Below are 27130 nucleotides of genomic sequence, written 5' to 3' on the forward strand. Positions count from 1 at the left end.
ACCTGGGGTGGATGGGATCTATCCAGTTATATTAAAAAAGGCAGCGAAGGAAGTAAGCAAACCCTTAGCCATAATTATGAGAGCTTCCTAGGACTCAGGGGAGGTACCCACAGAATGGAGATGTGCAAATGTGACCCCAATTCACAAAGGAGGAGGATCAAAGGCTGACACAAGTAATTATAGACCTGTGAATTTAACTTCTGTTCCAGGAAAATTAATGTAGGCACTGGTTAAAGAAGCACTGCAGGATCATCTAGACAAGACTTCAGTTATAGCTCAGACACAGCATGGTTTTGTTAAGGGGAAGTCTTGCCTGACCAATTTGATTGGATACTATGATGCAATCACAAAAAACTGAATGCAGGGAATAACTTTGATATTATATACTTGGATCTTAGAAAGGCTTTTGATACTGTTGCACATGGAAGACTGCTGCACAAATTGGAGCAGTGTGGCATTGGAGGCAAATTGCTGCTATGGATAAAGGGGTGGTTGAGGGAGAGAAGACAGAGGTGGTAATCATTGGACACTGCTCATCGTGGACTAATGTTATCAGTGGAGCCCCTTAGGGTTCAGTGTTGGGTCCATTATTGTTTTCTGTATTTATAAATGATATTGATGATGGTATATCAAGCTTAATGTCCAAGTTTGCAGACGATACGAAGGTTGGCAGGGTTGTCAAGGACACTACTGACACTAGGCTGCTGCAACAGGATCTGGAAAGGTTGAGCAGATGGGCTGAGAGGAGGCAAATGAAGTTTAATATTGAAAAATGTAAAGTACTACATATGGGGAAACAGCAACCCCAGAGCAACGTATAAACTCTGTAGTACTACACTGACAGTGGTAGAGAATCAAAGGGACCTGGGGGTGGTTGTGCAGGCAGATATGAAATTCTCTGAGCAGTGCAGATGGGCTGCAAGAGTAGCTCATGGTATATGAGCATGGTATATGAAACATGCTTTGTAAAAAGGATAGGTGGAACAGGACCAGGGTATGTCTGCCAGGGGCAAAGTTTGATGACGTTGTAGAGCGGATATCATCATTTAAGGGCACAAAAGGTGATATAGTTGTACACGTTGGCACTAATGATATTAAGAGTAGGAGACCGGCGGAATTACTTAACAAGTATAGGTCACTGTTGAAAAAAAGCCATGAATTAGGGTTGAATTTGAAAGTGTCTGCAATTCTGCCCAGACACGATAGGAGGGAGTATATGATGAGAGCCCTGTCGATCAATTCGACCCTGGAAAGATTGTGCAAGGCTCAAGGGGTAGAATTTTTTCAGCCTGGTCTGTAGTTGTTAACAGGAGAGACTGCTTCTACAGGGATGGGATACACTTAAATAGAAAGGGTGCAAGAATATTTGCTGATGCTATCGAGGCAGTGTTAGGTGGGTCGGAAAACTGCTAGATTGGGGTGATACAAGGACTAATAGATTAACAGTAGCCACTGGCAGAGGTGAAAGTGATTCTTGCACTGCTTCTATTGGAATGAGCCGCAGCCTGAAAAATAAGATCCAGGATATTTCAGAGACTGCTGGGAATCATTGGGGTACAAATAAACATATAGGTTGTGTTAGGGTAGCTAAGAAAAAGAACAGGTGCATGTATACTTGTGTGTACACCAATGCTAGGAGTTTAGTAAATAAATTTGATGAATTTGAGGTATTGCTCAAAACATCAAAGGCAGATATTGTGGGGATTTCAGAGACGTGGTGTCAAACAGATATAAGGAATGCAGAACTGGAATTTGGGGAGTACAATATCTACATATTGTACTCCCCAAAGAAATACATAAAATCCAAGGAAGTGAAGCCAGTCGACATTGCTGGACAGAGCAGTGTCGAGTCAGTTTGGTGTGACATAAGCATTGGGAGATCAAAATCGAGAGTAGGAGTGTGCTATAGGCCTAATGACTCTGATGAGTATAATAAGAAACTGTACAGGGAAATAGAGTGGGTCAGTAAATCAGAGAGTCTTATAATGGGGGATTTTAATTTCCAAGATATTGACTGGAATTTGGGGGCTGGTCACTCACACACTAGCAAGGTTTTTGTGGATTTATTGGATGATTGTTTTCTACATCAGCATGTTCGGGAGGCAACTAGAGGGAGTAATACTCTTGATTTGATTATCAGTAGTGATTCTTCATGCATTAAGAATCTTCAGGTAAATCAACCACTAGGTGGCAGTGAACACAGTGTGCTGAAGTGGAATTTACTCAAAGAGGTAACTACCATTAGGGGTAAAGGGAAGGGTTATTGCTTTCGTAAAGGAGACTACGATGGACTGAGACAGTATTTAAATTCTATACAGTGGGACCAACTGATGATGTTACCAACAGCAAATTCAAAATGGGAAGCATTCAAATAACTAATCTTGGAAGCTACTAGGCTTTACATACCAACTAAGAAATATTGTTCAAGATTTAGGCCTAAGTAATTGTCAGATGAACTAATGAGACATATGGCAGAGAAGAAAAATGCATGGGATACATACAAATTAACACGTGACACAGAAGCCTATGATAGATACAAGTTGATCTGTAACCAAGTTACAAAGGAGGTTAGGCAGGCGAAGGCAGATTACGAGAAATCTTTGGCAAGGGATGCAAAGAAAAACAGCAAAGAGTTCTTTACTTATGTAAACTCTAGAAGGAAGGGGATGAATCAGATTGGTCCACATAATATTGATGGGTCAACTGTTGATGATCCTGCTCAGGTAACTAACAAACTGAATGAATATTTTGCATCGACATTCACACACATGAGGAGTTATTCAGCGAGGGGAATGCCAGAGGTGTATCCAACTCTGGCAGTAAGCTAGAGAATCTTGTAATAACTGAGAGTAAAGTGGAGGAGAAATTATTGAAGATAAATACAAGAAAGGCACCTGGGGTGGATGGGATCTGTCCAGTTATATTAAAGGAAGTAAGCAAACCCTTAGCCATAATTATGAGAGCTTCCTTGGACTCAGGGGAAGTAGCCATGGACTGCAGATGTGCAAATGTGACCCCAATTCACAAAGGAGGATCAAAGGGTGACACAAGTAATTATAGACCTGTTAGTTTAACTTCTATTCCTGGAAAATTAATGGAGGCACTGGTTAAAGAAGCACTGCAGGATCATCTAGACAAGACTTCAGTTATAGCTCAGACACAGCATGGTTTTGTTAAGGGGAAGTCTTGCCTGACCAATTTGATTGGATACTATGATGCATTCACAAAAGAACTGGATGCAGGGAATAACTTTGTATTATATACTTGGATCTTAGAAAGGCTTTTGATACTGTTGCACATGGAAGACTGCTGCACAAATTGGAGCAGTGTGGCATTGGAGGCAAATTGCTGCTATGGATAAAGGGGTAGTTGAGGGGGAGAAGACAGAGTGGTAATCAATGGACACTGCTCATCGTGGACTAATGTTATTAGTGGAGTCCCTCAGGGTTCAGTATTGGGTCCATTATTGTTTTCTGTATTTATAAATGACATTGATGATGGTATATCAAGCTTAATGTCCAAGTTTGCAGACGATACGAAGGTTGGCAGGATTGTCAAGGACACTACTGACACTATGCTGCTGCAACAGGATCTGGAAAGGTTGAGCAGATGGGCTGAGAGGTGGCAAATGAAGTTTAATATTGACAAATGTAAAGTACTACATATGGGGAAACAGCAACCCCAGAGCAATGTATCAACTCTGTGGTACTACACTGACAGTGGTAGAGAATGAAAGGGACCTGGGGGTTGGTTGTGCAGGCAGATATGAAGTTTTCTGAGCAGTGCAGATGGGCTGCAAGAGTAGCTCATGGTGTATTGTCAATGATATATAGGAATTTTTCTAGCAGGGATAAGGAGGTGATTATTCCCTTGTATAAGGCAATGGTCAGACCACACCTAGAGTACTGTATACAGGTCTGGAGGCCTCATTTCAAGAAGGATGTAGAGATGTGGAACGAGTACAGAGAAGGGCAACAAGATTAGTGAATGGAAGAAAGGGGTGCTCTTACAAAGAAAGGCTTAAGTTTTGCAAATTACAGTGTCTTGGGACTTGACATCAGCGAGGTGATCTGATAGAGGTGTATAAAGCCTTGAATGGTTTGAGTATGCTCAGTGCTGATGGGATTCTTTCTCTTGCTCAGAATAATCACCTGAGAGGGCATAAATTCAAATTGAGAAAAGACAGATGTTGGATAGACGTGAGGAAATTTGCCTTTTGCCAGCGTGTGGTTGGTTGGTGGAATAGACTTCCATCCCTTGTCGTGGAAGTTAATAGCCTAAATAAGTTTAAGGCTCAGCTGGACAGGTATTTCGAACGAACCGAGGGGTGAAGTGGAAGTGGTTATTTTTTATTTATTTATTTATTTTGTTTTTTGGCTGATGCTGCATAAGCTTGCTTTCTTGCATCAAAATGCCTCTACTAATACTAATGCTATATTGTCAATGATATGTAGGATTTTTTCTAGCAGGGATAAGGAGGTGATTATTCCCTTGTATAAGGCAATGGTCAGGCCACACCTAGAGTACTGTATACAGGTCCGGAGGCCTCATTTCAAGAAGGATGTAGAGATGCTGGAACAAGTACAGAGAAGGGCAACAAGATTAGTGAATGGAACAAAGTGGCACTCTTATGAAGAAAGGCTTAAGTTTTGCAAATTACAGTGTCTGGAGACTATGCACCAGCTAGGTGATCTGATAGAGGTGTATAAAGCCTTGAATGGTTTGAGCATGCTCAATGCTGATAGGATTCTTCCTCTTGCTCAGAATAATCCCCTGAGAGGGCATAAATTCAAATTGAGGAAAGACAGATCTAGGATAGACGTGTGGAAATTTGTCTTTAGCCAGCGGGTGGTTGGTTGGTGGAACAGACTTCCATCCCTTGTCGTGGAAGTTGATAGCTTAAATAAGTTTAAGGCTCAGCTGGACAGGTATTTCGAACGAACAGAGGGGTGAAGTGGAAGTGGGTTTTTTTTGGATGATGCTACATAAGCTTTGCTTTCTTGCATCAAATGCCTCTACTAATGCTAATGCTATATCATAATTGGCTTTTTTCTAATACTGCAGTTTCATTTTCTGCCTACACCAACGCTCGCAACAATTGTAAAGCAGTTATTAATCAGTGAAAACTACAGTTTGAACAGGCTAAGAGTAGAAAACTTGCTTCTTGTCCTAACAGTACCAAGCGTTCTGCTCTCTTGCCAAAGCTATTGGCCACAACTTTTGCCCATCTCTGCCCCCACCTCTGTTCAAACCAGATGGTTCTGTTGTCACTTCAGCCAAGGATAAAGTTTACTTGCTAGCATCCCATTTTTCTTCCAACTCATATATTAATGATCTTGGTAAAACACCTCCCATCATTCCCAACACACTCCATTCAATGCCTCCTGTGGTCTTCCATCAAGAGGATGTCAGAAGGATTTTGACGAATCTTGATGATAAGAAAGCTCCAGGTCCCGATGGTATTTCTCCACTTGTTCTCAAAACCTGTGCTCCTGAACTTACTCCTATTCTTTTCCACCTTTTTTCACTTTCTTATTCCAAACCCATTGCAATTACTTCTACTCTTTCTAAAGTAATGGAGAAATCAATTAACCGCCAACTCTTAAACTACCTAGAAACCTTCCGTCAGTGTCGATCCACTGTTGACATTCTGGCTTATGTTACCCACTTATGGACAAATTCAATGGAAAGGTTCGGCGAAACACATGTAGTTGCTCTTGACATCTCAAAGGCTTTCGATCGTGTTTGGCAGTCTTCTAAACAAGCTTCCATCTTATGGTTTGCCAAGATGGAAGCTTGTTTTTAGTTTTTGGTAATTGGTTATCCAGTTTTCTCTCTGATCGCTCACTGAGGGTGATGGTAGATAGCTCTCTGTCTTCTAACTTCTCCACTAATGCTGGTGTCCCCCAAGGTTCAGTTCTTTCCCCCACTCTTTTCCTCTTGTATATTAATGATCTTCTTCCATTGACTGGAAATCCTATCCATAGTTTTGCCGATGATAGCACATTACATTCTACTTTCCATTTTGAGAAACCGTGCCCTGCTCAATCAGCTTCAACTTCTCGAAAATCTAAGGTAATTCTCCAGTGGGGAAAAGACAACTTAGTTGATTTCAACCCTTCTAAAACTCAGTCTTGTCTTATATCTCGCAAAAAGGATTCTTCTGCTCCTATGCTTATCTTTAGTGACACTCCAATTTCTAGGCAAAATGATATCTCTCTTTTGGGGATTACCCTGACTTCTAATCTCTCTTGGCACAAGCACATTACAAATATTGCTTCCTCTGCATCTAAAAAACTTGATTTTCTCTTTCGCTCTCGGCATTACTTTTCTTCCAAACAGCTGCTCACTCTGTATAAAAGGCGCCTCCGTAGCCAGGTGGGAAGGAGCAGGAGTGCTTAGCACACGTTTCTTGATTAGACCGGGGTTCGAGCCCGTCACCACCAAATACGGAGGATGCGGAAAGGTCAAGGAATGACCACCGCATTTCCTGGAGCAATATGGCCTTAGTTGCTAATGCTCTTAAAAACCAAAATACAAACTGTATAAATCGCACATCCGCCCTTCTATGCAATATTGTTCCCCCATCTGCGGTGGTGCCCCCCAAAACCTCTCTCAGGCTTCTTGATTCCATTCAGAAGAGGGCAGTTAGGTTAATTAATGACTCATCTCTCTCTCTCTCTCTCTCTCTCTCTCTCTCTCTCTCTCTCTCTCTCTGTCTCGCCATCTCATAGACATACTGTTTCTGCTGCATGCCTCTTCTACAGATACTTCCATGGGCACTGTTCTACTGAATTGGCTTCTATAATTCCCGCTCTCTCTTTCAAAACAGTCCGAATTTGTACCGCCACCAGCCAACATCCATTTACTCTTCAACTTCAAACTCACAGAACCAACTTTTCATCTTACTCATTTATTCATTCAACTGCCATTTTCTGGAACAACCTTCCTTCATACGTATTTCCTGAAAATTACAGTTTACAGAAGTTCAAGTCCAATGTCAACAAATATCTTCTTTCATCTTCTGACCCTCCAATCCAAGCATGGTACTAAGTACTATAGGTTCTAATACCTCTCGTGTTTGAGGTTTACAAAAAAAAAAATGCTACATCACTATAATGAGTTATTTGCTATTCCTGTGAAAGAAGCCATCACTTGTGTTACCTTGCAGGTGATGCACTTCGTATCAATTTGGATGATTCTGTCCATATAGTTATGCTGAATCTATAGGTGAAAAGGAATATGGTTGTTTTGCTGCTTTGTAAATTGCTTATTGTAGCAATATGCAAATTGTCGCATATTGTGTTTTTTTTTTTTTTTTTTTTTGTTTTTTTTTTCATCAGTGAGTGAGATGATTTCCCTATAAATTTGGATTTATTTTTTCTACTCACAATTTAATATATATTGTAAAAGTAAACCTCATTTTTTCCTTTTTTTTGGAGTCAAAACTTTATCTACTTTTATATATTTAACTACTATTATTAAGTATTTCTTTTGTTTTTTCTTTAAATGATTATATGCTAGCATTCAAAAGTTAGGTTACAACCATAAAATCTTAAATAACAAGGACATTACGTGCTTGGTTGGAATTCTGTCAGATATTTGTGGAATAGTGTTATTATAAGACTGTGAAAAAAAGAAATATGCTTCTGTTTTCAGGAAAAATAATCATGGGATAACTATCCAGAACTGAGGAGAGACATGTCCAGTCATTTAATAAGGAGTATGATCATCCCAACAGCCAAACAACACACAGAGTGAATTCTTATGTTGTTTATAAGACTGTTGATAAGAAGTTGAATTCTACTATTCAATTCTACTATTTAAAAGAGCAGACTTTAGCACATGGTAGGAGGCCTTATCTGTTTCAGTTTAGCTCTATAACATTGCATACATATTCACTCATATTTGGTTCTGGAGATATGGCTGGTCACTCCATTTAAAAAATATCTGAACTTTGAAGGAATTCATTGACTAGCTGAGCTCTGGAAGGGCATTGTTGTCCCTGAAAATGAATTCAAGGCTTATGACACCTCTGAAAAGTCTCACAAGGCTCAAGAACCGTGTCCCCGAACCTTCCTGACACTAGAGAGTGTTCCCAATTTTTTTTTGTCTCTCTAGATGAGAGAATATTACAAATCAGTTTGAAGACTGAATTTTGACTCCTCCTTAAAAAAGAATGTTGATTTGGTCTTGGCTTCCGAGATTATTATTATTACTAGCCATATGTGCAAGGAAGCCTGAGACTTATGCTGCACTGGCTAAAAAAAATTTCCAAGTTACCCTGAGAGAGAGAGAGAGAGAGAGAGAGAGAGAGAGAGAGAGAAGTACAAGGGAATCACCAAGAAAGAGAAGAATGATGATATCCAGCTCAGGACCCTGGGTGTGCCAAGCCCATACTCACTAGATTTGAGCCCTTGAGATACATAAATTCATCACTCTTGCCTGCTAGAAGAGATTAAGAAAATACAAACATTGTACAGTTCTTATTTTAGGTTCCCTTTCCTGAAACATTATGTATAGCATTTGCATTGAAACCATTGTTCTCGTGTCTACTGAGAATTCAGTTCTTGCTTTGTTGGAAATTTACTGTTAGAAACAAAAACAGTTGTGCAACAAAAATGCAACCCATCACTTCACCTTATGACTATCCTGTTGATATTTTCCTCATAGCCATCATTCAGAATTCCCAGAAATTAATGTCATTCTATAGAAATAAAAAACATACTTAGCTGCATGCTATGTTATGTGTTTGATTAAATGTAAGTGGTACTGTTGTGGGTTGCACTTCTTTAGCCTTTCTGATTTTTCAGTTCTGACTATAAAATAATTTTTTGATATTATTCAGATTTATCATGTTAAGTTATATATGAACATCAAATTTTGTGAAAGGTTTTGCAGTTATATTTTAAAGATAAAAAAATAAAAAACAGAAAAAATAATGGATGCTTTTTGGCACCAGTATATCTTTTTCACATTCCTGTTTGCAACTAGATGCAGATCTTTTATTTCATATGTGAAAAACAAATAGATATGTCACAGAATAAAAAAACATCTAGTATTGAGGTTTAAGTATTATTTTATTTAGAAAGTCAAAGGATGAAATCATGTAAGAATAAAATCATCAAACTGTTGGGTATCTTGCTACAGTACATGTATAACCTTGTTTAGTAATTAACCCTTTGTATATTTCAGTCAATATTATTTGGATCAAACCAATGAAAATGGGCTTAATTACTACAAACGTGAATTGTGAATGATGTGAGTGTTAGTTTATGTTGCTAGCAGCTCCAGAGTCACAGTGCATTGTGACATTGGAACACAAGTATCTCATGATATTTGTGAGAAACTTGCTTTTTTGCAGACCATGGAATTAGCTACCATCTAAGGTAAGGTATGATGGAAGCATGCAAAGAGCAGTGAGGATTCATGCATTTCTTGACAACAGAAGGGGTGAGTGATAGAGCCATTCATAGACATATGTCTGCAGCTTATTATGACCATTGAATGTCTTTGATGTACAGGATTTTTTTTTTTTGCTTTATGAAACCCCAGTCAGGAAAGGTATTAGAACCTATATTACTTAGTGTTGAGCATGGGTTGAAAGTTGAGAAAACTGAAGATAACTTGTTAACATTAGACTTTGAATTTCTGTACATTATAATTTTCAGGAAATCCACACAAAGGAAGGTTATTCCAGAAAACAGAAATTGAAGGGGTAAAACGAGGAAGAAGAAAAGCTGGTTCTGCGAGTTTGAAGTCAGACAGTATATGGATGCTTACTGGTTGCCACATGTGTATGGATTGGTTTGGAAGGGAGTGAGGAAATTAGAGATTCCAAAGGATAGAGACCACGGAAGTGTCTATAGAAAAGGTAGGCAGCAGAATATCTAAGAGATAGAGAGTGGAAAAACTTTGTAAAAGATTGGTCATTAATAACCTGAATGTCCTCTTTTGAATGGAGTCTAAAAGTCTGAGAGAGGTTTTGTGGGTACCATCCCAGGTGTGGGAACAATATTTCATGATAGGACAGGTTTGAAATTTGTACAGAGTAAGTAGCTGTTTAGAAGAAAAAGCAAAACAAAGGGTGAAAAAGAAAAACCCAGTTTTTTAGATGCAGAGGAAGAAATATTTGTGATGTACTTGTGCCAAGAGAGACATTAGAAGTCATGGTAATCATTAATAGAGATATGTGATCTTGTCTGGAAATCTGAGTATGATCTGATCAAATATGAGCATAGGAGCAGTAGACTCATTTTTGAGAAATGTAATGAGGATTGATATAATGGGACAAAGATAAGCAAAATCGTGGACTAATGTTATTAGTGGAGTCCCTCACGGCTCAGTGTTGGGTCCATTATTGTTTTCTGTATTTATAAATGATATTGATGATGGTATATCAAGCTTAATGTCCAAGTTTGCAGACGATACAAAGGTTGGCAGGGTTGTCAAGGACACTACTGACACTATGCTACTGCAACAGGATCTGGAAAGGTTGAGCAGATGGGCTGAGAGGTGGCAAATGAAGTTTAACATTGACAATGTAAAGTGCTACACATGGGAAACAGCAACCCCAGAGCAACGTATCACTCTGTGGTACTACACTGACAGTGGTAGAGAATGAAAGGGACTTGGGGGTGGTTGTGCAGGCAGATATGAAGTTCTCTGAGCAGTGCAGATGGGCTGCAAGAGTAGCTCATGGAGTATTGTCAATGATATACAGGAATTTTTCCAGCAGGGATAAGGAAGTGATTATTCCCTTGTATAAGGCAATGGTCAGGCCACACCTAGAGTACTGTATACAGGTCTGGAGGCCTCATTTCAAGAAGGATGTAGAGCTGCTGGAACGAGTACAGAGAAGGGCAACAAGATTATTGAATGGAACAAAGGGGTGCTCTTACGAAGAAAGGCTTAAGTTTTGCAAATTACAGTTTCTGGAGACCAGGCACCAGCGAGGTGATCTGATAGAGGTGTATAAAGCCTTGAATAGTTTGAGCATGCTCAATGCTGATGGGATTCTTCCTCTAGCTCAGAAAAATCACCTGAGAGGGCATAAATTCAAATTGAGGAAAGACAGATGTAGGATAGACGTGCGGAAATTTGCCTTTAGCCAGCGGGTGGTTGGTTGGTGGAACAGACTTCCATCCCTTGTAGTGGAGGTTGATAGCCTAAATAAGTTTAAGGCTCAGCTGGACAGGTATTTTGAACGAACAGAGGGGTGAAGTGGAAGTGGGTTTTTTTTTTTTTTTTTGGCTGATGCTGCATAAGCTTGCTTTCTTGCATCAAATGCCTCTACTAATGCTAATGCTAACACTCGACTACTGTTTGAAGAGGAAGCAAGCTTTCTAGCCTGTTCAGAATCTAGTTTGGATTGATATAACTGCTTTACAATTGTTGCAAGCTTTAGTGTAGGCAGATAAGAACCTGGAAATTTAGATGTAAGTTAATTGCAATGTGATATTATTTTCTTTTGAACAGCCCTATTACATTTGTTGGAAAACCATAGTTTTGATAAACAACAAGATTAAGGTGGAGTGTGGAATAAATTATTTAATTCCTATAAGAATAATTTCACTAACATGATCTGAGCAAGCATTGACATCAGATGATTTGAAACAGTAATCCAACTAATTAAAAGAAGAATAGAAATCTTCTGAAATAACAAAACTGGAACAGGCACAATAGCTGAAGCAGCTTTTGTGCCAAAAACTACAAACAAAACAAACAATAGAAATCTTGCTTATCATCCCATTTTGATTATTGTAATGCAAAAGAAATATGAGAATGAGATGATCATGTGAGAAAGGCTCTATTGGGGAACTGACCATCACCAAGTTGTGATTTGAGGCACCTAGAAGACTATTCTCCTTTGCCACCTACTTTGGCAGATTGTTTGTGAGAAAAAGATCAAGAGCATGTGGTGAGGATTGTCTGGTATTCTAGTAGATAAATGAGCTGTCTGTGTGAGGTCATTAGTAATTGCAAAAGTCTAAGCATCTCAATCAGCTCGGTCCATGGAAATAGAATGATATTAGACCTGGATGGAATGTTCCAGTTTTAATACCTTTAGAAAACTGAAACCAGCTAGAGTTGTAAACATTAAAATCGCCATGGAAAATTATATCAATGCTAGGAAAGTTGAGTTTCAAAGAGAGAAAGTCAAAGAGCTCCAATGATTAGTGGAGTTGGGAAACAATTGAGGCAACAGAAGAATTTGACAGGATGCAGTGGGGAGATTTTAAACCAGACAAGATCAAAAAAAGGAGATTCCAAATTAGTAAGTTTTTTACAGGGAATATCAATCAGATATATTCACAAGTACCACCTTTGACATGAATGTAATTCTAGAGTAAATTATTAGGACAACTAAGATGAGCAGTGGTTGAGGCAATCGATATACCACGATGAAAGATGTACCTCGCTGTGGATGGTAATTGGTGTGGTCAATCACATTATATCCTTAAAAATATTCTCATTCTTGTAGTGGGTTAATGATGCTATTTGTGATAGCAGGTGTAACAGTGAATAACTGTTTGCTGTTTCTTCTTTGAATGCTTCCATTATGATATTGCAAACAGAGTTTGCCATCAATCTGTCCATACCATCATCAGAGACTGTCTTCCTTATATGATACCCTTGAATGCCTTGCAATCTGTGAAATAAGCAAACAAAAGGAGGCTCAAGAGGCTTTTGCATTGGAACATTTGAGATGGTTCAATAAGAAAGGAAACTCATTACTCAACAGTATTGTAACTAGTGATGAGTGGTGGTGTGATCATTTACAGTCAGAAAGCAAGTATCAGGTTTGCAATGAAAGCGCTTCACCTCTGCTGAAAGAATTCAAGTTTTTTGACTCAAAAATTCACTGAAAGGGTAATGCTTTAGGTCTCATCTCATGATAATATGCAGGAAGCACTTCAGCCTCTCTCCCTCCTGCAGCGAAGATAATTTTATGAGATGATAACCAAGTGACTTGTGGCACAGTGGGAAAAGTGTTTCAATATTTATGGGGAATACATTTAAGCACATTGATTATTGTGTGTTTTATTTACTTCAGCCAATTAGTGACTGAAGTAAAATTTCAAATATTTTCTTTAATTGCAATGATAACTTTCATTTAACCTTCATACTTTCATTTAAATATGCAGGGATTTGCAGGTGAACATGGAAGACATGGCAGGCAAGGTGTTCAAGGGCCACAGGTAAGTGTAATAAGTGTATTGTTGAAAGCATTAATATTATAATATAAAATATGATGAAGGCTGATTGATGTAGGAATTATAATTGTATATATTATATAAAATTATATACTGTATATTATATAAAGAGTTCTTTACTTATGTAAACTCTAGAAGGAAGGAGAAGAATTAGATTGGTCCACTTAACATAGATGGTTTGACTATTGATGATCCTGCTCAAGTAGCTGATAAACTGAATGAGTATTTTGCATCTACATTCGCACATGAGGAGTTATTCAAGGAGGAGAATGCCAGAAGTTTGTCAAACTCTAACAAGGAGCTAAGTGATTTTGTAATAACTGAGAGCAAAGTGGAGGAGAAATTGTTTAAGTTAAACATAAAAAAGGCACCTGGGGCAGATGGAATCTATCTAGTTATACTAAAGGAAGTAAGCAAACCCTTAGCCATAATTATGAGAGCTTCCTTAGACTCATGGGAGATCCCCATGGACTGGAGGTATGCAAATGTGTCTCCAATTCACAAAAGGGGATCAAAGGGTGACATGAGTAATTAAAGACTTGTTAGTCTAACTTCTGTTCCAGGAAAATAATGGAGTCACTGGTTAAGCTATACTGCTTGCTGTTTCTAGCTGAGCTGCGGAATTTGAGACCAAACCAAGCTGCATCACAGCAATTGCACAGTCAATTAGTGCACGTAGTGTGATCTTGGCGGTCAGACAAGTTTATGCCTGTTCAGTTTCATCTACATAACAATGGACATGACACGTGATGTAGGAATTTTCATCAAAATTTGAGAGCAGTGTACTGTTGTACACTGCTCTCAAATTTTGTTTCCGTCTCAAGAAAATATCAGCTGAATTGTATGAAATGTCAAAAGTGGCTTATGGTGAAACTACACGTCCATATAGCCCAGCTCGCAGGTGGTTTAGAATGTTTAAAGATGGATGTAATTCCATTGCAAAAATCAGAAGTTCTGGAGTTCCAACCACAGAAACTATAAAGACTGGTTCTGTAATTGTGAGAGAAGATGGTTGTATAACATTAAGGCAACTGATAGAGATGTTGAGAATATAAGTAGGAAGCACACATGGTATTCACGTTGCTCATACTGTCATTGAGTGCTTAGCCAGAATTAATGTCAAATGTGTTCCTTATCCACCCTGCAGCCCTGACCTTGCACCCTGCAATTTTTTTAATTTCCAAACTTAAAAGAAGGAGCTGTGAGGAAAACACTTCCACTTGTCACAAGTTGTAAAGTCATCATTGGCAATTCTCAAACACAAGTCAAAAAATGGCTAGTTGATAAATTTACAGCAGCTTTTGGCCACTGTACACAGCCCTTATCATCTAAAGTAAGAGTGGTTAGTGGTGGCTTAAATACAGGGTATGTGTGAATAGTTAATCATGTGTGTGAAAGAATGTCATCGAAGAAAGAAGTGGTGTCAGACAAAGTGGTCTAGGTTGTAGGAGAAGGAGAGAGAGAGAAGCAAAGAAAAAGGAATGGAGAGGTTTCCTTTTCATGTAACACTAAAGGCTCAAATGGGGAGCAAAAATGTGTACTGTGGTTCCTATTAATCAAAGCCCAAGTGGTGCTGATGTATGCAGACTCCAAAAAGCAGCAGATATTAAAGCTGCAGGCATAATTTATTATGTGAGCTTCACTTGGCATGAAGTTATGGCCTTCCTGTCAGTAATGTGTGGCTACCACTGATTGGGCAAAATTGAAATTCTTAATATCATCACAATGGACTTTTAATTGGCTCTCTAGATGACAAATGAATGTTGTCGGCTGCTCCTTGTTAGGATCTGTTCGTAGAAGGTAATTCTCAATGAGAATTACCTTCTAAAGGCTTCTTGCCAAAACCAGAGTTGCCGTACAGATAAATGATCTTGTTGGCGTTGTATGCTGATATGGTATCCTTGACCAACTGGATATTGATGTTAGGAAGTGTGTCCACAGTTCGTTTCGGAGTTCTTCGTTGAGCCAATTCCTCGTGCAAATGTTGCAGGTAACGATATGTGGCGATGTTCTTGCATGAAAGGATTTGAAAAATTAAATTTATCGCTGGTTGTAGCCCAGATGTAACTGCAGTAGTTGAAATGTAGGCTGTGAATAGGAGTGTTAACAAAGAGTGGGATTCTATCCTCCTTCGTGATGTTCTTGATCCAAAATTTGGGGCTGCAGCAACTCTGTATATATTGATTGCTGGCTCGTAGTCATCAGATAATGGCTTTAGATGTATTTCTAAATACCGCCTTAATTCATCATGTGACCACGGTTCTACTGTTCTTAAAAAAATGTGAAGATGATTACCTGATTCTTTGTGTTTCTCCTCTGCTACTAGAAGTTCCTTCGCAGTGTAACCTAAATGCTCATACACGTATGAACGGCCAACCTCGCACTGCGGAAGTGTTATTGCAAAGCAGTGGTTGTCTCATGGCATGACCGGCTTCTCCGGTGACAACGCTCTACTAGATTTACTTAGCGCGTCCGCTTACCCTTATGGAGATTCTTATCGGAGTTATCTGAAAAGAGAGGAAATAACCTTGTGGTGTTACAAAATGGTTTCAAGTTTAAGTGATACTCGAGATTAACAATTTAAGTGTTTTTTATTGCCTATTTACGTGGTTACAACGTTGTCGTTTTTTTTTTTTTTTTTTTTTTTAAGGCTAGTCCCTCTCCTTTTAATGACCATTGCCTCAACAGTGTACTTCACAGTGCAATCCTTACAGGTTATATGAACCATTACATTTCTCCTCTTCATTGGTGATATTGGTGTCATTGGGGGCAGGGGATATAGTTTGTAGGTTATAACTCTGTAGGATTCTGGCTATACCTTGAGATGTTCTGGAATAGAAATAAATGCTGGCAACACTTGTGAGGTGAGTCTCAGTATGTGGGGAGGATGAGCAATTTTCCATGTAGCACTACAATTATGTCCTGTATTAAGGATAGATCCCAGTAATTAAGAATTTATTCTGTGTAATTACATTTACTAAGATTTAATTTAATCCTCTCAATTAATTTTAGTCTCTCTGCTTCATTAATGCAATGAGACCACACTGTTTCTTAATGATCAGACAACACTGTGCTGTCTGAAAAGAGTGTAGTTGATGTATTATCTTGCACATGTGTGGTCCTTTTGTTCATAGCATTTAAAAAAAAGTGCATGGTTTCCTCAATTTTGATGGTGAATTTCAAGAAGTCTGATTTATTGTCAAGATAGGTAAAGAATGCTGTCATGCTGTCCAGGGGGAGGAATGGTAAATATATCATCAATATATCTCTTGCATAAGGTGATGAGAAAGAAGAAATTGAGAAGTATTGGATTAAGATCCTCTAGCATTAGCAGAGGCATATGATGCAAGAAAGCAAGCTTATGCAGCATCAGCCAAAAAAAAAAAACCACTTCCATTTCACCCCTCCGTTCGTTCAAAATACCTGTTCAGCTGAGCCTTAAATTTATTTAGGCTATCATATTCCACAACAAGGGATGGAAGTCTGTTCCACCAACCAACTACCTGCTGGCTAAAGGCAAATTTCCACACATCTGTCCTACATCTCTCTTTCCTTTCCTCAATCTGAATTTATGCCCTCTCAGGTGATTATTCTGAGCAAGAGGAAGAATCCCATCAGCACAGAACATGCTCAAACCATTCAAGGCTTTATACACCTCTATCAGATCACCTCACCGGTGCCTAGTCTTCAGACACTGTAATTTGCAAAACTTAAGCCTTTCTTCGTAAGAGCAACCCTTTGTTCCATTCACTAATCTTGTTGCCCTTCTCTGTACTTGTTCCAGCAGCTCTACATTCTTCTTGAAATGAGGCCCCCCAGACCTGTATACAGTACTCAAGGTGTGGCCTGACCATTGACCAATGGTGATTATTCCCTTATACAAGGGAATAATCACCACCTTATCCCTGCTAGAAAACTTCCTGTACATCATTGACAAGACACCATGAGCTACTCTTGCAGCCTGTTTGCATTGCTCAGATATCTGCCTGCACAATTACCCCCAGGTCCTTTTCATTCTCTACCGCTGTCAGTGTAGTACCACAGAGTGATACGTTGCTGTGGGGTTGCTGTTTCCCATATGTAGTACTTTACATTTGTCAATGTTAAACTTTATTTGCCAACTCTCAACCTTTCCAGATCCTGTTGCAGCAGCATAGCATCAGTAATGTCCTTAACAACCCTGCCAACCTTTGTATCGTCTGCAAACTTGGACATTAAGCTTGATATGCCATCATCAATATCATTTATAAGTACAAAAAACAACAATGGACCCAACACTGAACCTAAGGGACTCCACTAATAACATTAGTACACGATGAGCAGTGTCCATTGATTACCACTCTGTCTTCTCCCCCTCAACCATCCCTTTATCTATAGCAGCAATTTGCCTCCAGTGCCACACTGCTCCAATTTATGCAGCAGTCTTCCGTGTGCAACAGTATCAAAAGCTTTTCTAAGATCCAAATATATAAAATCAAAGTTATTCCTTGCATCCAGTTTTTTGTGACTGCATCATAGTATCCAATCAAATTGGTCAGGCAAGACTTTCCCTTAACAAAACCATGCTGTGTCTGAGCTATAACTGAAGTCTTGTCTAGATGATCCTGCAGTGCTTCTTTAACCAGTGTTTCCATTAATTTTCCTGGAACAGAAGTTAAACTCACAGGTCTATAATTACTTGTCAGCCTTTGATCCTCCTTTGTGAATTGGGGTCACATTTGCACATCTCCAGTCTATGGGTACCTCTCCTGAGTCCAAGGAAGCTCTCATAATTATGGTTAAGGGTTTGCTTACTTCCTGCTTCCTTTAAGATAACTGGATAGATCCCATCCACCCCAGGTGCTTTTCTTGTGTTTATCTTCAACAATTTCTCCTCCACTTTACTCTCAGTTATTACAAGATTATCTAGCGTACTGCCAGAGTTGAGTACACCTCTGGCATTCTCCTTGCTGAATAACTCCTCATGTGTGAATGTCGATGCAAAATATTCATTTAGTGTGTTAGTTACCTGAGCAGGATCATCAACAGTTGAACCATCGATATCAAGTGGACCTATCTGATTCATCCCCTTCCTTCTAGAGTTTACATAAGTAAAGAATTCTTTGCAGTTTTTCTTTGCATCCTTTGCAAAAGATTTCTCGTAATCTGCCTTCACTTGCCTAACCTCCTTTGTAACTTGGTTACAGACCAGCTTATATCTATCATAGGCTTCTGTGTCACATGTTAATTTATATGTATCCCATGCATTTTTCTTCTCTGCCATATGTCTCATTAGTTCACCTGACATCCATTTAGGCCTAAATCTTGAACAATATTTCTTAGTTGGTATGTAAAGCCTAGTAGCTTCCAAGATAAGTTCTTTGAATGCTTCCCATTTTGAATTTGCTGTTGGAAACATCATCAGTTGGTCCCACTGTATAGAATTTAAATACTGTCTCAGACCATCGTAGTCGCCTTTACGAAAGCAAAAACTTTCCCCTTTACCCCTGATGGTAGTTACCTCTCTGAGTAAATCCCACTTCAGTACACTGTGATCACTGCCACATAGTGGTTCCTTTATCTGCAGATTCTTAATGCATGAAGAATCACTACTGATTAATCAGGTCAAGAGTATTATTCCCTCTAGTTGCCTCCCAAACATGCTGATGTAGAAAAAAATCATACAATAAATCCACAAAAGCCTTGCTTGTGTGTGAGTGACCAACCTACAAATTCCAGTCAATATCTGGGAAATTAAACTCCCCCATTATAAGACTCTTTGATTTACTGGCCCACTCTATTTCCCTGTACAGTTTCTTATTATACTCATCAGAATCATTAGGCCTATAGCACACTCCTACTCTCAATTTTGATCTCCCAATGCTTATGTCACACCAAACTGACTCGACACTGCACTGCACTGTCCAGCGATGTCGACTGACTTCACTTCCTTGGATTTTATGTGTTTCTTAACTAATAGCATAACCCCTCCTCCCTTCCTATCTTGTTTATCTTTTCTGTACACATTGTACTCCCCAAGTTCCAGTTCTTTATTCCTTATATCTGTGTGACATCTGATATCCCAACAATATCTACCTTTGATGTTTTGAGCAATTCATCAAATTTATTTACTAAACTCCTAGCATTGGTGTACACGCAAGTATACATGCACCTGTTCCTATTCTTAGCTACCCTAACACAACCCATGTGTTTACTTGTACCGCAGTGACTCCCAGCAGTCTCCGAAATACCCTGCATCATGTTTTCCAGGCTGCTGCTCATTACAATAGAAGCAGTGCAAGAATCACTTTCACCTCTGCCAGTGGCTACTGTTAATCTATTAGTCCTTGTATCCCCCCAAGCTAGCAGTTTTCCAACCCAACTAACACTGCCCCGATAGCATCAGCAAATATTCTTGCACCCTTTCTATTTAAGTGTATCCCATCACTGTAGAAGCAGTCTCTCCTGTTAACAAGTACAGTCCAGGCTGAAAAAAAATCTACCCCTTGAGCCTTGCACAATCTTTTCAGGGCTGAATTGATCGACAAGGCTCTCATCATATACTCCCTCCTATCATGTCTGGGCAGAATTGCAGACACTTTCAAATTCAACCCTAATTCACGGGTTTTTTTCAACAGTGACTTGTATTTGTTAAGTAATTCTGCCGATTTCCTACTCTTAATATCATTAGTGCCAACGTGTACAGCTATATGATATCTGCTCTACAACGTCATCAACCTTTGCCCCTGTCAGACATACCTTGGTCCTGTTCCACCTATCCTTTTTACAAAGCATGTTCCCCGTTTCCCTGACAATAGAGTCACAATAGGTAAATATATCATCAATATATTTCCTGCATAAGATGATGGGAAAGGAGAAATTTAGAAGTATTGGATTCAGATCCTCTACAAGGTTTACCACATGAGAACTAATGGTAGAGTCCGTGGTTAAGCCAAGGGACTATTTATACATGGTGTTTTCAAAGATAAATTTAGAATTATTTAAGCACATGTGTAATGCTTTCCAAATATCTGCAATAGCAAGTTTAGGCATATCATTCAAAGTTTATCACTCTCTGGTTATCAATGGACATTCCAAAGTTCAAATTATAGAGATATGGGTATATAAGGAGGTAACACAATAAGAGACCAGAAGATACTATTTGTTGATGTTCCAGTTTCTCAAACATTGTATAAAATCTCAATGTGAATTTATTATTCTTCCTACCAGGGGTTTTAGGATGGTATATATAGAGTATGCAAGTTTGTGGATGGAGTGCCGATGCCAGATATGATTGGGTACAAGGGAATTTCTCATTTATGGATTTTAGGAAGCCTGGAGAAGTGATCCCATTGCAACCAGTAGAATGCATTCTTCAGTATTGCTTATTATTGGTCTTTCTTTCTTTGATTAAGCCATCTCCTAAGCAAAGAATTAACCCAATCCTTGAAATAATTTAAAGGTGATGGTTGAATGGCTTTATATGTCATGTTGCCAGTAAGATGTTCTAGAGCTTTTTTCCTGTAGTCTTCCTTGTCTATGACAACTGGCCTTTATCTGCAGGGACTGTTAATTTAAGGTTATTATGTAGCTCCTTAAGACCTTGTGGAATCTGTCTATTTCTTTGAATTGTCTCTAATTTTTTTTTTGCTAATCACAATAGGTTCACTATTTTGAAATGTGCTCCAGTTGCATTTGTTTGGTTAATTCTGTCAAACTGGTTTCTACTCCCATAATGATTTTCTTAATATGAATCTGTCTGAGGAGAGGGTCACTGCAATCTTCAAACTTAATTTTAATCTCTAGATGCTCTGGTAGTTAGGTCTAATTGACTTAAGTTCAGCACAAATGTCATTATTTAAAGTGTGGCTATTAACCAAGAGATTCTTGGCTCATTTCCCTGTGATTTGTCTCTTCAGTTTGTGAATTGTTCAGTCATTGTGATTTCTGTTATGGAGATAGCCTTTTTTTCTATTCTGTTCTCTTATAACCATAGATGTGGAGATAGTCTATAGTTATAAGAGAACAGAATAGAAAGCTGCATAAGTGTTATCATGTAAAGTTACTTACCTTTTTATTTTCAAATTTGGTTTTCTTTAAGTCCATATGAAGATTGCTGAATCAGTATTTTATAATGCATTTCTTTATAATGATGCTGTAAAGTCATTTGACCCTCATCTTTAAGTTATTTCAAAGTTAATGTTAATTATTTGTTTGGAGGTGGCTTAATCAATGAAGATCAATAAGAAGCAATACTGAGTCTTTGCTACTGGCTACAATTGAGGTTGCATCTGCGGGCTTCCTAAAATCCATAAATTGTAAATTCCCTTATTCCTGATTTTGTCTGGCACTGGCACCCCATCCATGAACTTGTATACTTTATATCTACCATCATAAAGCTCCTGGTAGGATGAATAGTCTTTACAGTAAATTTAAATCAAGATTTTATACATCTCTTCCTGTGGTCTTCCACCAAAAGGATGGCAGAAGGATTTTGATAAAGCTTGATGCTAAGAAAGCTCCAGGTCCCAATGGTATTTCTCCATTTGTTCTCAAAACATGTGCTTGCTCCTGAACTTACCTCCTGTTCTTTGCCACCTTTTTTCACTTTTCTTATTCCAAAGGTGTTTTTCCTTCTGCTTGGAAATTTGCTCATATCCAGCCAGTTCCTAAAAGGGTGACAAATCCCTCCCATCGAATTATTGTCCCATTGCAATTACTTCTGTTTTTCTAAAGTAATGGAGAAATCAATCAACCACCAACTCTTAAACTACCTCGAATCCTTCCGTCTGATCAATGATCGCCAGTATGGATTCAGTGTTGATCCACTGGTGATATTTTGACTTATGTTACCCATTTATGGAAAAATTCAATGGCAAAGTTCAGTGAAACATAAGCAGTTGCTCTTGATGTCTCAAAGGCTTTCAATCGTGTTTGGCATAAAGGTCTTCTAAACAAGCTTCCATCTTATGGTTTCCCAAATGTTGTTTTTTATAATTAGTTATCCAGTTTTCCCTCTGACCACTCACAGTGCCTCCGTAGCCAGGTGGGAAGAAGCAGCAGTGCGTAGCACACGCTTCTTGATTAGACCGGTGTTCGAGCTCGTCACCACCAAATACAGAGGAGGTGGAAAGGTCAGGGAATATCCCAGAGCAATATGGCCTTAGTTGCTAATGCTCCTAAAAACCAAAACAACAACAACAACAACAACTGACCACTCACTGAGAGTGCTGGTAGATGACTCTCTGTCTTCTAAATTCTCACTAATGCTAGTGTTGCCCAAGGTTCAGTTCTTTCCCCCACTCTTTTCCTCATGTATATTAATGACATTCTTCCATTGACCGGAAATCCTGTCCATAGTTTTGCTGATGATAGCACATTGCATTCCACTTTCCAGTTTGAGAAACCTTGCCCTGCTCAATCAGCTTCAATTTCTCGAATATCCGCTACCAATTCCTTAAATGCCGATTTCCAGATAATTCTCCAGTGGAGCAAAAACAACTTAGTTGATTTCAATCCTTCTAAAACTCAGTCCTGTCTTATATCTTGCAAAAAGGATCCTTCTGCTCCTATGCCTATCTTTGGTTACATTCCCATTTCTAGGCAAGATGATATATCTCTTTTGGGAATTTCTGACTTCTAATCTCTTTTGGGAATTTCTGACTTCTAATCTCTTTTGGCACAAGCACATTACAAATATTGCTTCCTCTGCATCGAAAAAACTTGGTTTTCTCTTTTGCTCTCGGCGTTACTTTTCTTCCAAACAGCTGTTCACTGTATAAATCACAAATCCTCCCTACAATGGAATATTGTTTCCATATATGGGGCGGTGCCCCCCAAAACCTCTCTCAGGCTTCTAGATTCCATTCAGAAGAGGGCAGTTAGATTAATTAATGACTCATCTCTAACAGTGTCTCTCCACTCTCTGTCTCATAAACATACTGTTTCTGCTGCATGCCTTTTCTACAGATACTTCCATGGGCACTGTTCTTCTGAACTGGGCTTCTATAATTTCCGCTCTCTCTTTCAGAACAGTCCAAAAATGTGCCGCTACCATCCAACATCCATTTACTGTACAACTTCAAACTCACAGAACCAACTTTTCATCTTCTTCGTTTATTTATTCAACTGCTGTTTTCTAAGAACAACCATCCTTCATACATATTTCCTAAAAATTACAGTCTACAGAAGTTTAACTGTAATGTCAACAATTATCTTCTTTCATCTTCTCAACCTTCATCCTCTCAACCTCTCTGCAGGGAATAACTTTGATATGATATATTTGGATCTTAGAAAGGCTTTTGGTACTGTTGCACATGCTGCTGCACAAATTGGAGCAGTATGGCATTGGAGGCAAATTGCTGCTATGGATAAAGGGATGGTTGAGGGGGAGAAGACAGAATGGTAACCAATAGACACTGCTCATCGTGGACTAATGTTATTAGTGGAGTCCCTCAGGATTCAGTGTTGGGTCCATTGTTGTTTTCTGTATTTATAAATGATATTGATGATGGTATATCAAGCTTAATGTCCAAGTTTGCAGATGATACAAAGTTGGCAGGGTTGTTAAGAACACTACTGACGGTATGATGCTCCTGCTGCAGCAGGATCTGGAAAGATTGAGCAGATGGGCTGAGAAGTGGCAAATGAAGTCTAACATTGACAAATGTAAAATACTACATATGGGAAACAGTAATCCTAGAGCAACGTATGAACTCCGTGGTACTACACTGGCAGTGGTAGAGAATGAAAAGGACCTGGGGGTAATTGCGCAGGCAGATATGAAATTTTCTGAGCAGTGCAGATGTGCTTTAAGAGTAGCTCATGGTGTCTTGTCAATGATATACAGGAATTTTTCTAGCAGGGATAAGGAGGTGATTATTCCCTTGTATAAGGCAATGGTCAGGCCACACCCTTGAGTACTGTATGCAGGTCTGGAGGCCTCATTTCAAGAAGGATGTAGAGCTGCTGGAACAAGTACAGATAAGGGCAACAAGATTAGTGAATGGAACAAAGGGTTGCTCTTATGAAGAAAGGCTTAAATTTTCCAAATTACAGTGTCTGGAGACTAGGCACCGGCGAGGTGATATGATAGAGGTGTATAAAGCCTTGAATGGTTTGAACATGCTCAATGCTGATGGAATTCTTCCTCTTGCTCAGAATAATCATCTGAGAGGGCATAAATTCAAATTGAGGAAAGACAGATGTAAGATAGATCTGTGGAAATTTTCCTTTAGCCAATGGGTAGTTTGTTGGTGAAACAGGCTTCCATCCCTTGTTGTGGAAGTTAATAGCCTAAATAAATTTAAGGCTCAGCTGGACTGGTATTTCAAACCAACAGAAGGGTGAAATGGGAGTGGGGTTTTTTTTTTTTTTTTTTTGGCTAATGCTGCATAAGTTTGCTTTCTTGCATCATATGCCTCTACTAATGCTAAATGCTAACCTCCACCCCAAGCATGGTACTAAGTACTATAGGTTCTAATACCTCACATTTGGGGTTTTTATAAAAAAAAAAAAAATCTGAGAAACCAGATTATATAATGTCTCCAGGTCTTGTATCACCTCTTTATTTTCTAGTCATCAACAAAAGGTGTCTGTTGATTGAGAGTAACCATGAGTTGAATGATAATTGATTGACTAGAGAGTAACCATGACTTGAATGATATGACTAAACTTACTATTTCAGACATTTGTGAAACATTACATATCTATTTAAATAGATGTGTAATGCATATGTTAATTAACTCTAAATTTATTTTTGAAAACCTTATGTATAAACTGCCTGATGGCTTAGCCATGGTTCTCCCAGTAGTTCTCGTGTGGCAAACCTAGTCAAAGGATTTTGAATCTGATTTCTTCTCATCTTCCCCTTTTCCCATCACCCCCCCCCACCTCCCCATTCAGGTCAGTGAGATGACATTCTTGGCCTGTCTCAATAGTAAAGAATAATTTTTGAAATTCAGCATTAAAAAAAACAACCACGCAATTCCATTTTTAGACATTACGGTCAAAAAGGTGGGTTTATATCTAACTTCAGTTTATAATAACATCAACTATAACTCATTTCGTATGGCTGCCCGATACAGCTATCTGAGCAATAATAAACCGGACATGGTCTCATGGCTTTTGTAAAGCAGCAGACAGACTAAAATAAACTGAGATGGCTTAATTAGCCCTTAGTAAATGTAATTACCCAAAATTAATTCTTAATTACTGAGATGTCTCCTTAATGTAGGCACATAATAGTAATATTACATCACAAATTGCTCATCCTTGATATATAGAGACTTACTCCATCAGTGTTTCTCACATTCCTTTTTATCCCAGGGAATTTAAGGGTAGCAAGAATTCTAAGGAGTTATAATACCCTAACACTCCAGGTAGGAAACTGCAATCTCTGTATCCCCTCTAAAGATACTCATATCACCAAAGAAGAGTAATGGAGTAATTTATAACACTCTGTAGGGTGTTATAATGTAAACTACAATGGCAAGGTGATCCGTTGTCTGGAGGATTGATTAAAAGACCACTGTGATGCTACTAAGAATGCCAATTTTTTCCCAATCGGCAGTAGCCACAAATTGTTAGCAGCAAATCTATAACTTCATGTCAAGTGATACTTTACTAATAGATTATAAGCTACCATAAGCTATTAGCTTGTAATATATTAATCAAGTGATTGCAGTACACATGGACATCCTGTTTTTGAGTATTTATTATTATGTTAAAAAAGCAAATGCTCCCATCATTCCACCCTTCCATTTTCTCCCTCTCTCTTCTCCAACTACATAGTCCTCCTACTTCTCATTCTAGTCTGTCACATCACTTCTTCCTTCCCTTCTCCATTCCCTCCATGTTTGCGCAGGTGATCAATTACTTGCTCATACTCTGTATTTAAGCCACTAATAAAGGCTACCTTCAGTGCTCAACAGCTACTTGTGCATTTATTTATTATGTTTTTAGTTTTTTCATGTATGTTTTTAGTGCTTTTAATTTTAAGTGCATTTATTTAATATATTATACTTAATTTCATCAGTTTTAACTGTAACTATTTTGTAATCTTTTATTTTATAATAAACCTTATTTTGAATTGGTCGATGTCTACAAGAAATTATATGCACCCAATTTCTGACTTCGAGTGTGCTTAACAAGTTTGGTATTTGTTATTTTTTAAAAAAAATCCATATGCAAGGAAGTGCTTTAGATCTTATCCAGCTGTTTGTTTGTTTTTTGGATTTTAGGAGCATTAGCAACTAAAGCCATGTTGCTCTGGGGATGTGTGGTGGTCATTCCCTGACCTTTCCGCATCCTCCATATTAGGTGGTCACGGGCTTGAACCCCGGTCTAATCAAGAAGCGTGTGCTGCGCACTGCTGCTCCTGCCCACCTGGCTACGGAGGCACCCCTCTTATCCAACTGTATCTTGGGTTAAGTGAACTTATAAATAAATAATTTTTTCAGGTATTATATTTTTGATGAAATGCAGCAAATTTTATTTTTTAAACCAGGGCCCTGTGGGTGTAACAGTTCCCACTGGTGAATCTGTACCTGGACCAGTGGGGCCACAAGGTGTTCCTGGTAATCCTGGATCTTGGGGAATACCAGGTGAGTTTTTTTCATATATTTCATTCTAACTTGCAGTCTCCCCCCTACCATTTTAATTGCTCACGGAGGCGGACAATACAGTTATAAATTAAAGGCAGCAAATTTATTAAAATTACAAATGGCCATCAATGTTATATGTACCAGTGAAGTCTGAAAAATAATTGTAATTATTTAATTTATCCCAGGATGAATTATTTTTGTAAGTTATAAGTAATAGTAATAATTAATACGTACTGTAATATTTACATACACTAGTTGACATTTGTGGGTGGGGGTTAAAATTTAAAACATTAAAAAGATAAGCACCCAATAACATAGCCGAGTGGTCAG

General features: G+C 38.6%; 1 protein-coding gene across 1 annotated transcript in view; it reads left to right on the plus strand.

The window, feature by feature from the left end:
• LOC150080841 (uncharacterized) overlaps window positions 1-27130 on the plus strand; it is an 852072-nt gene that overhangs the window by 371549 nt on the left and 453393 nt on the right. The window contains exons 14-15 of the mRNA XM_090381010.1: window positions 13149-13202; window positions 26704-26800. Coding sequence (XP_090237136.1) covers window positions 13149-13202; window positions 26704-26800 — 151 coding nt within the window. The remainder of the gene's footprint in view (window positions 1-13148; window positions 13203-26703; window positions 26801-27130) is intronic.

Source organism: Mastigoproctus giganteus, chromosome 9 (genome assembly GCF_048544385.1).
Source record: "Mastigoproctus giganteus isolate SK-2022 chromosome 9, ASM4854438v1, whole genome shotgun sequence".
In the NCBI taxonomy this organism is placed as follows: Eukaryota; Metazoa; Arthropoda; class Arachnida; order Uropygi; family Thelyphonidae; genus Mastigoproctus; species Mastigoproctus giganteus.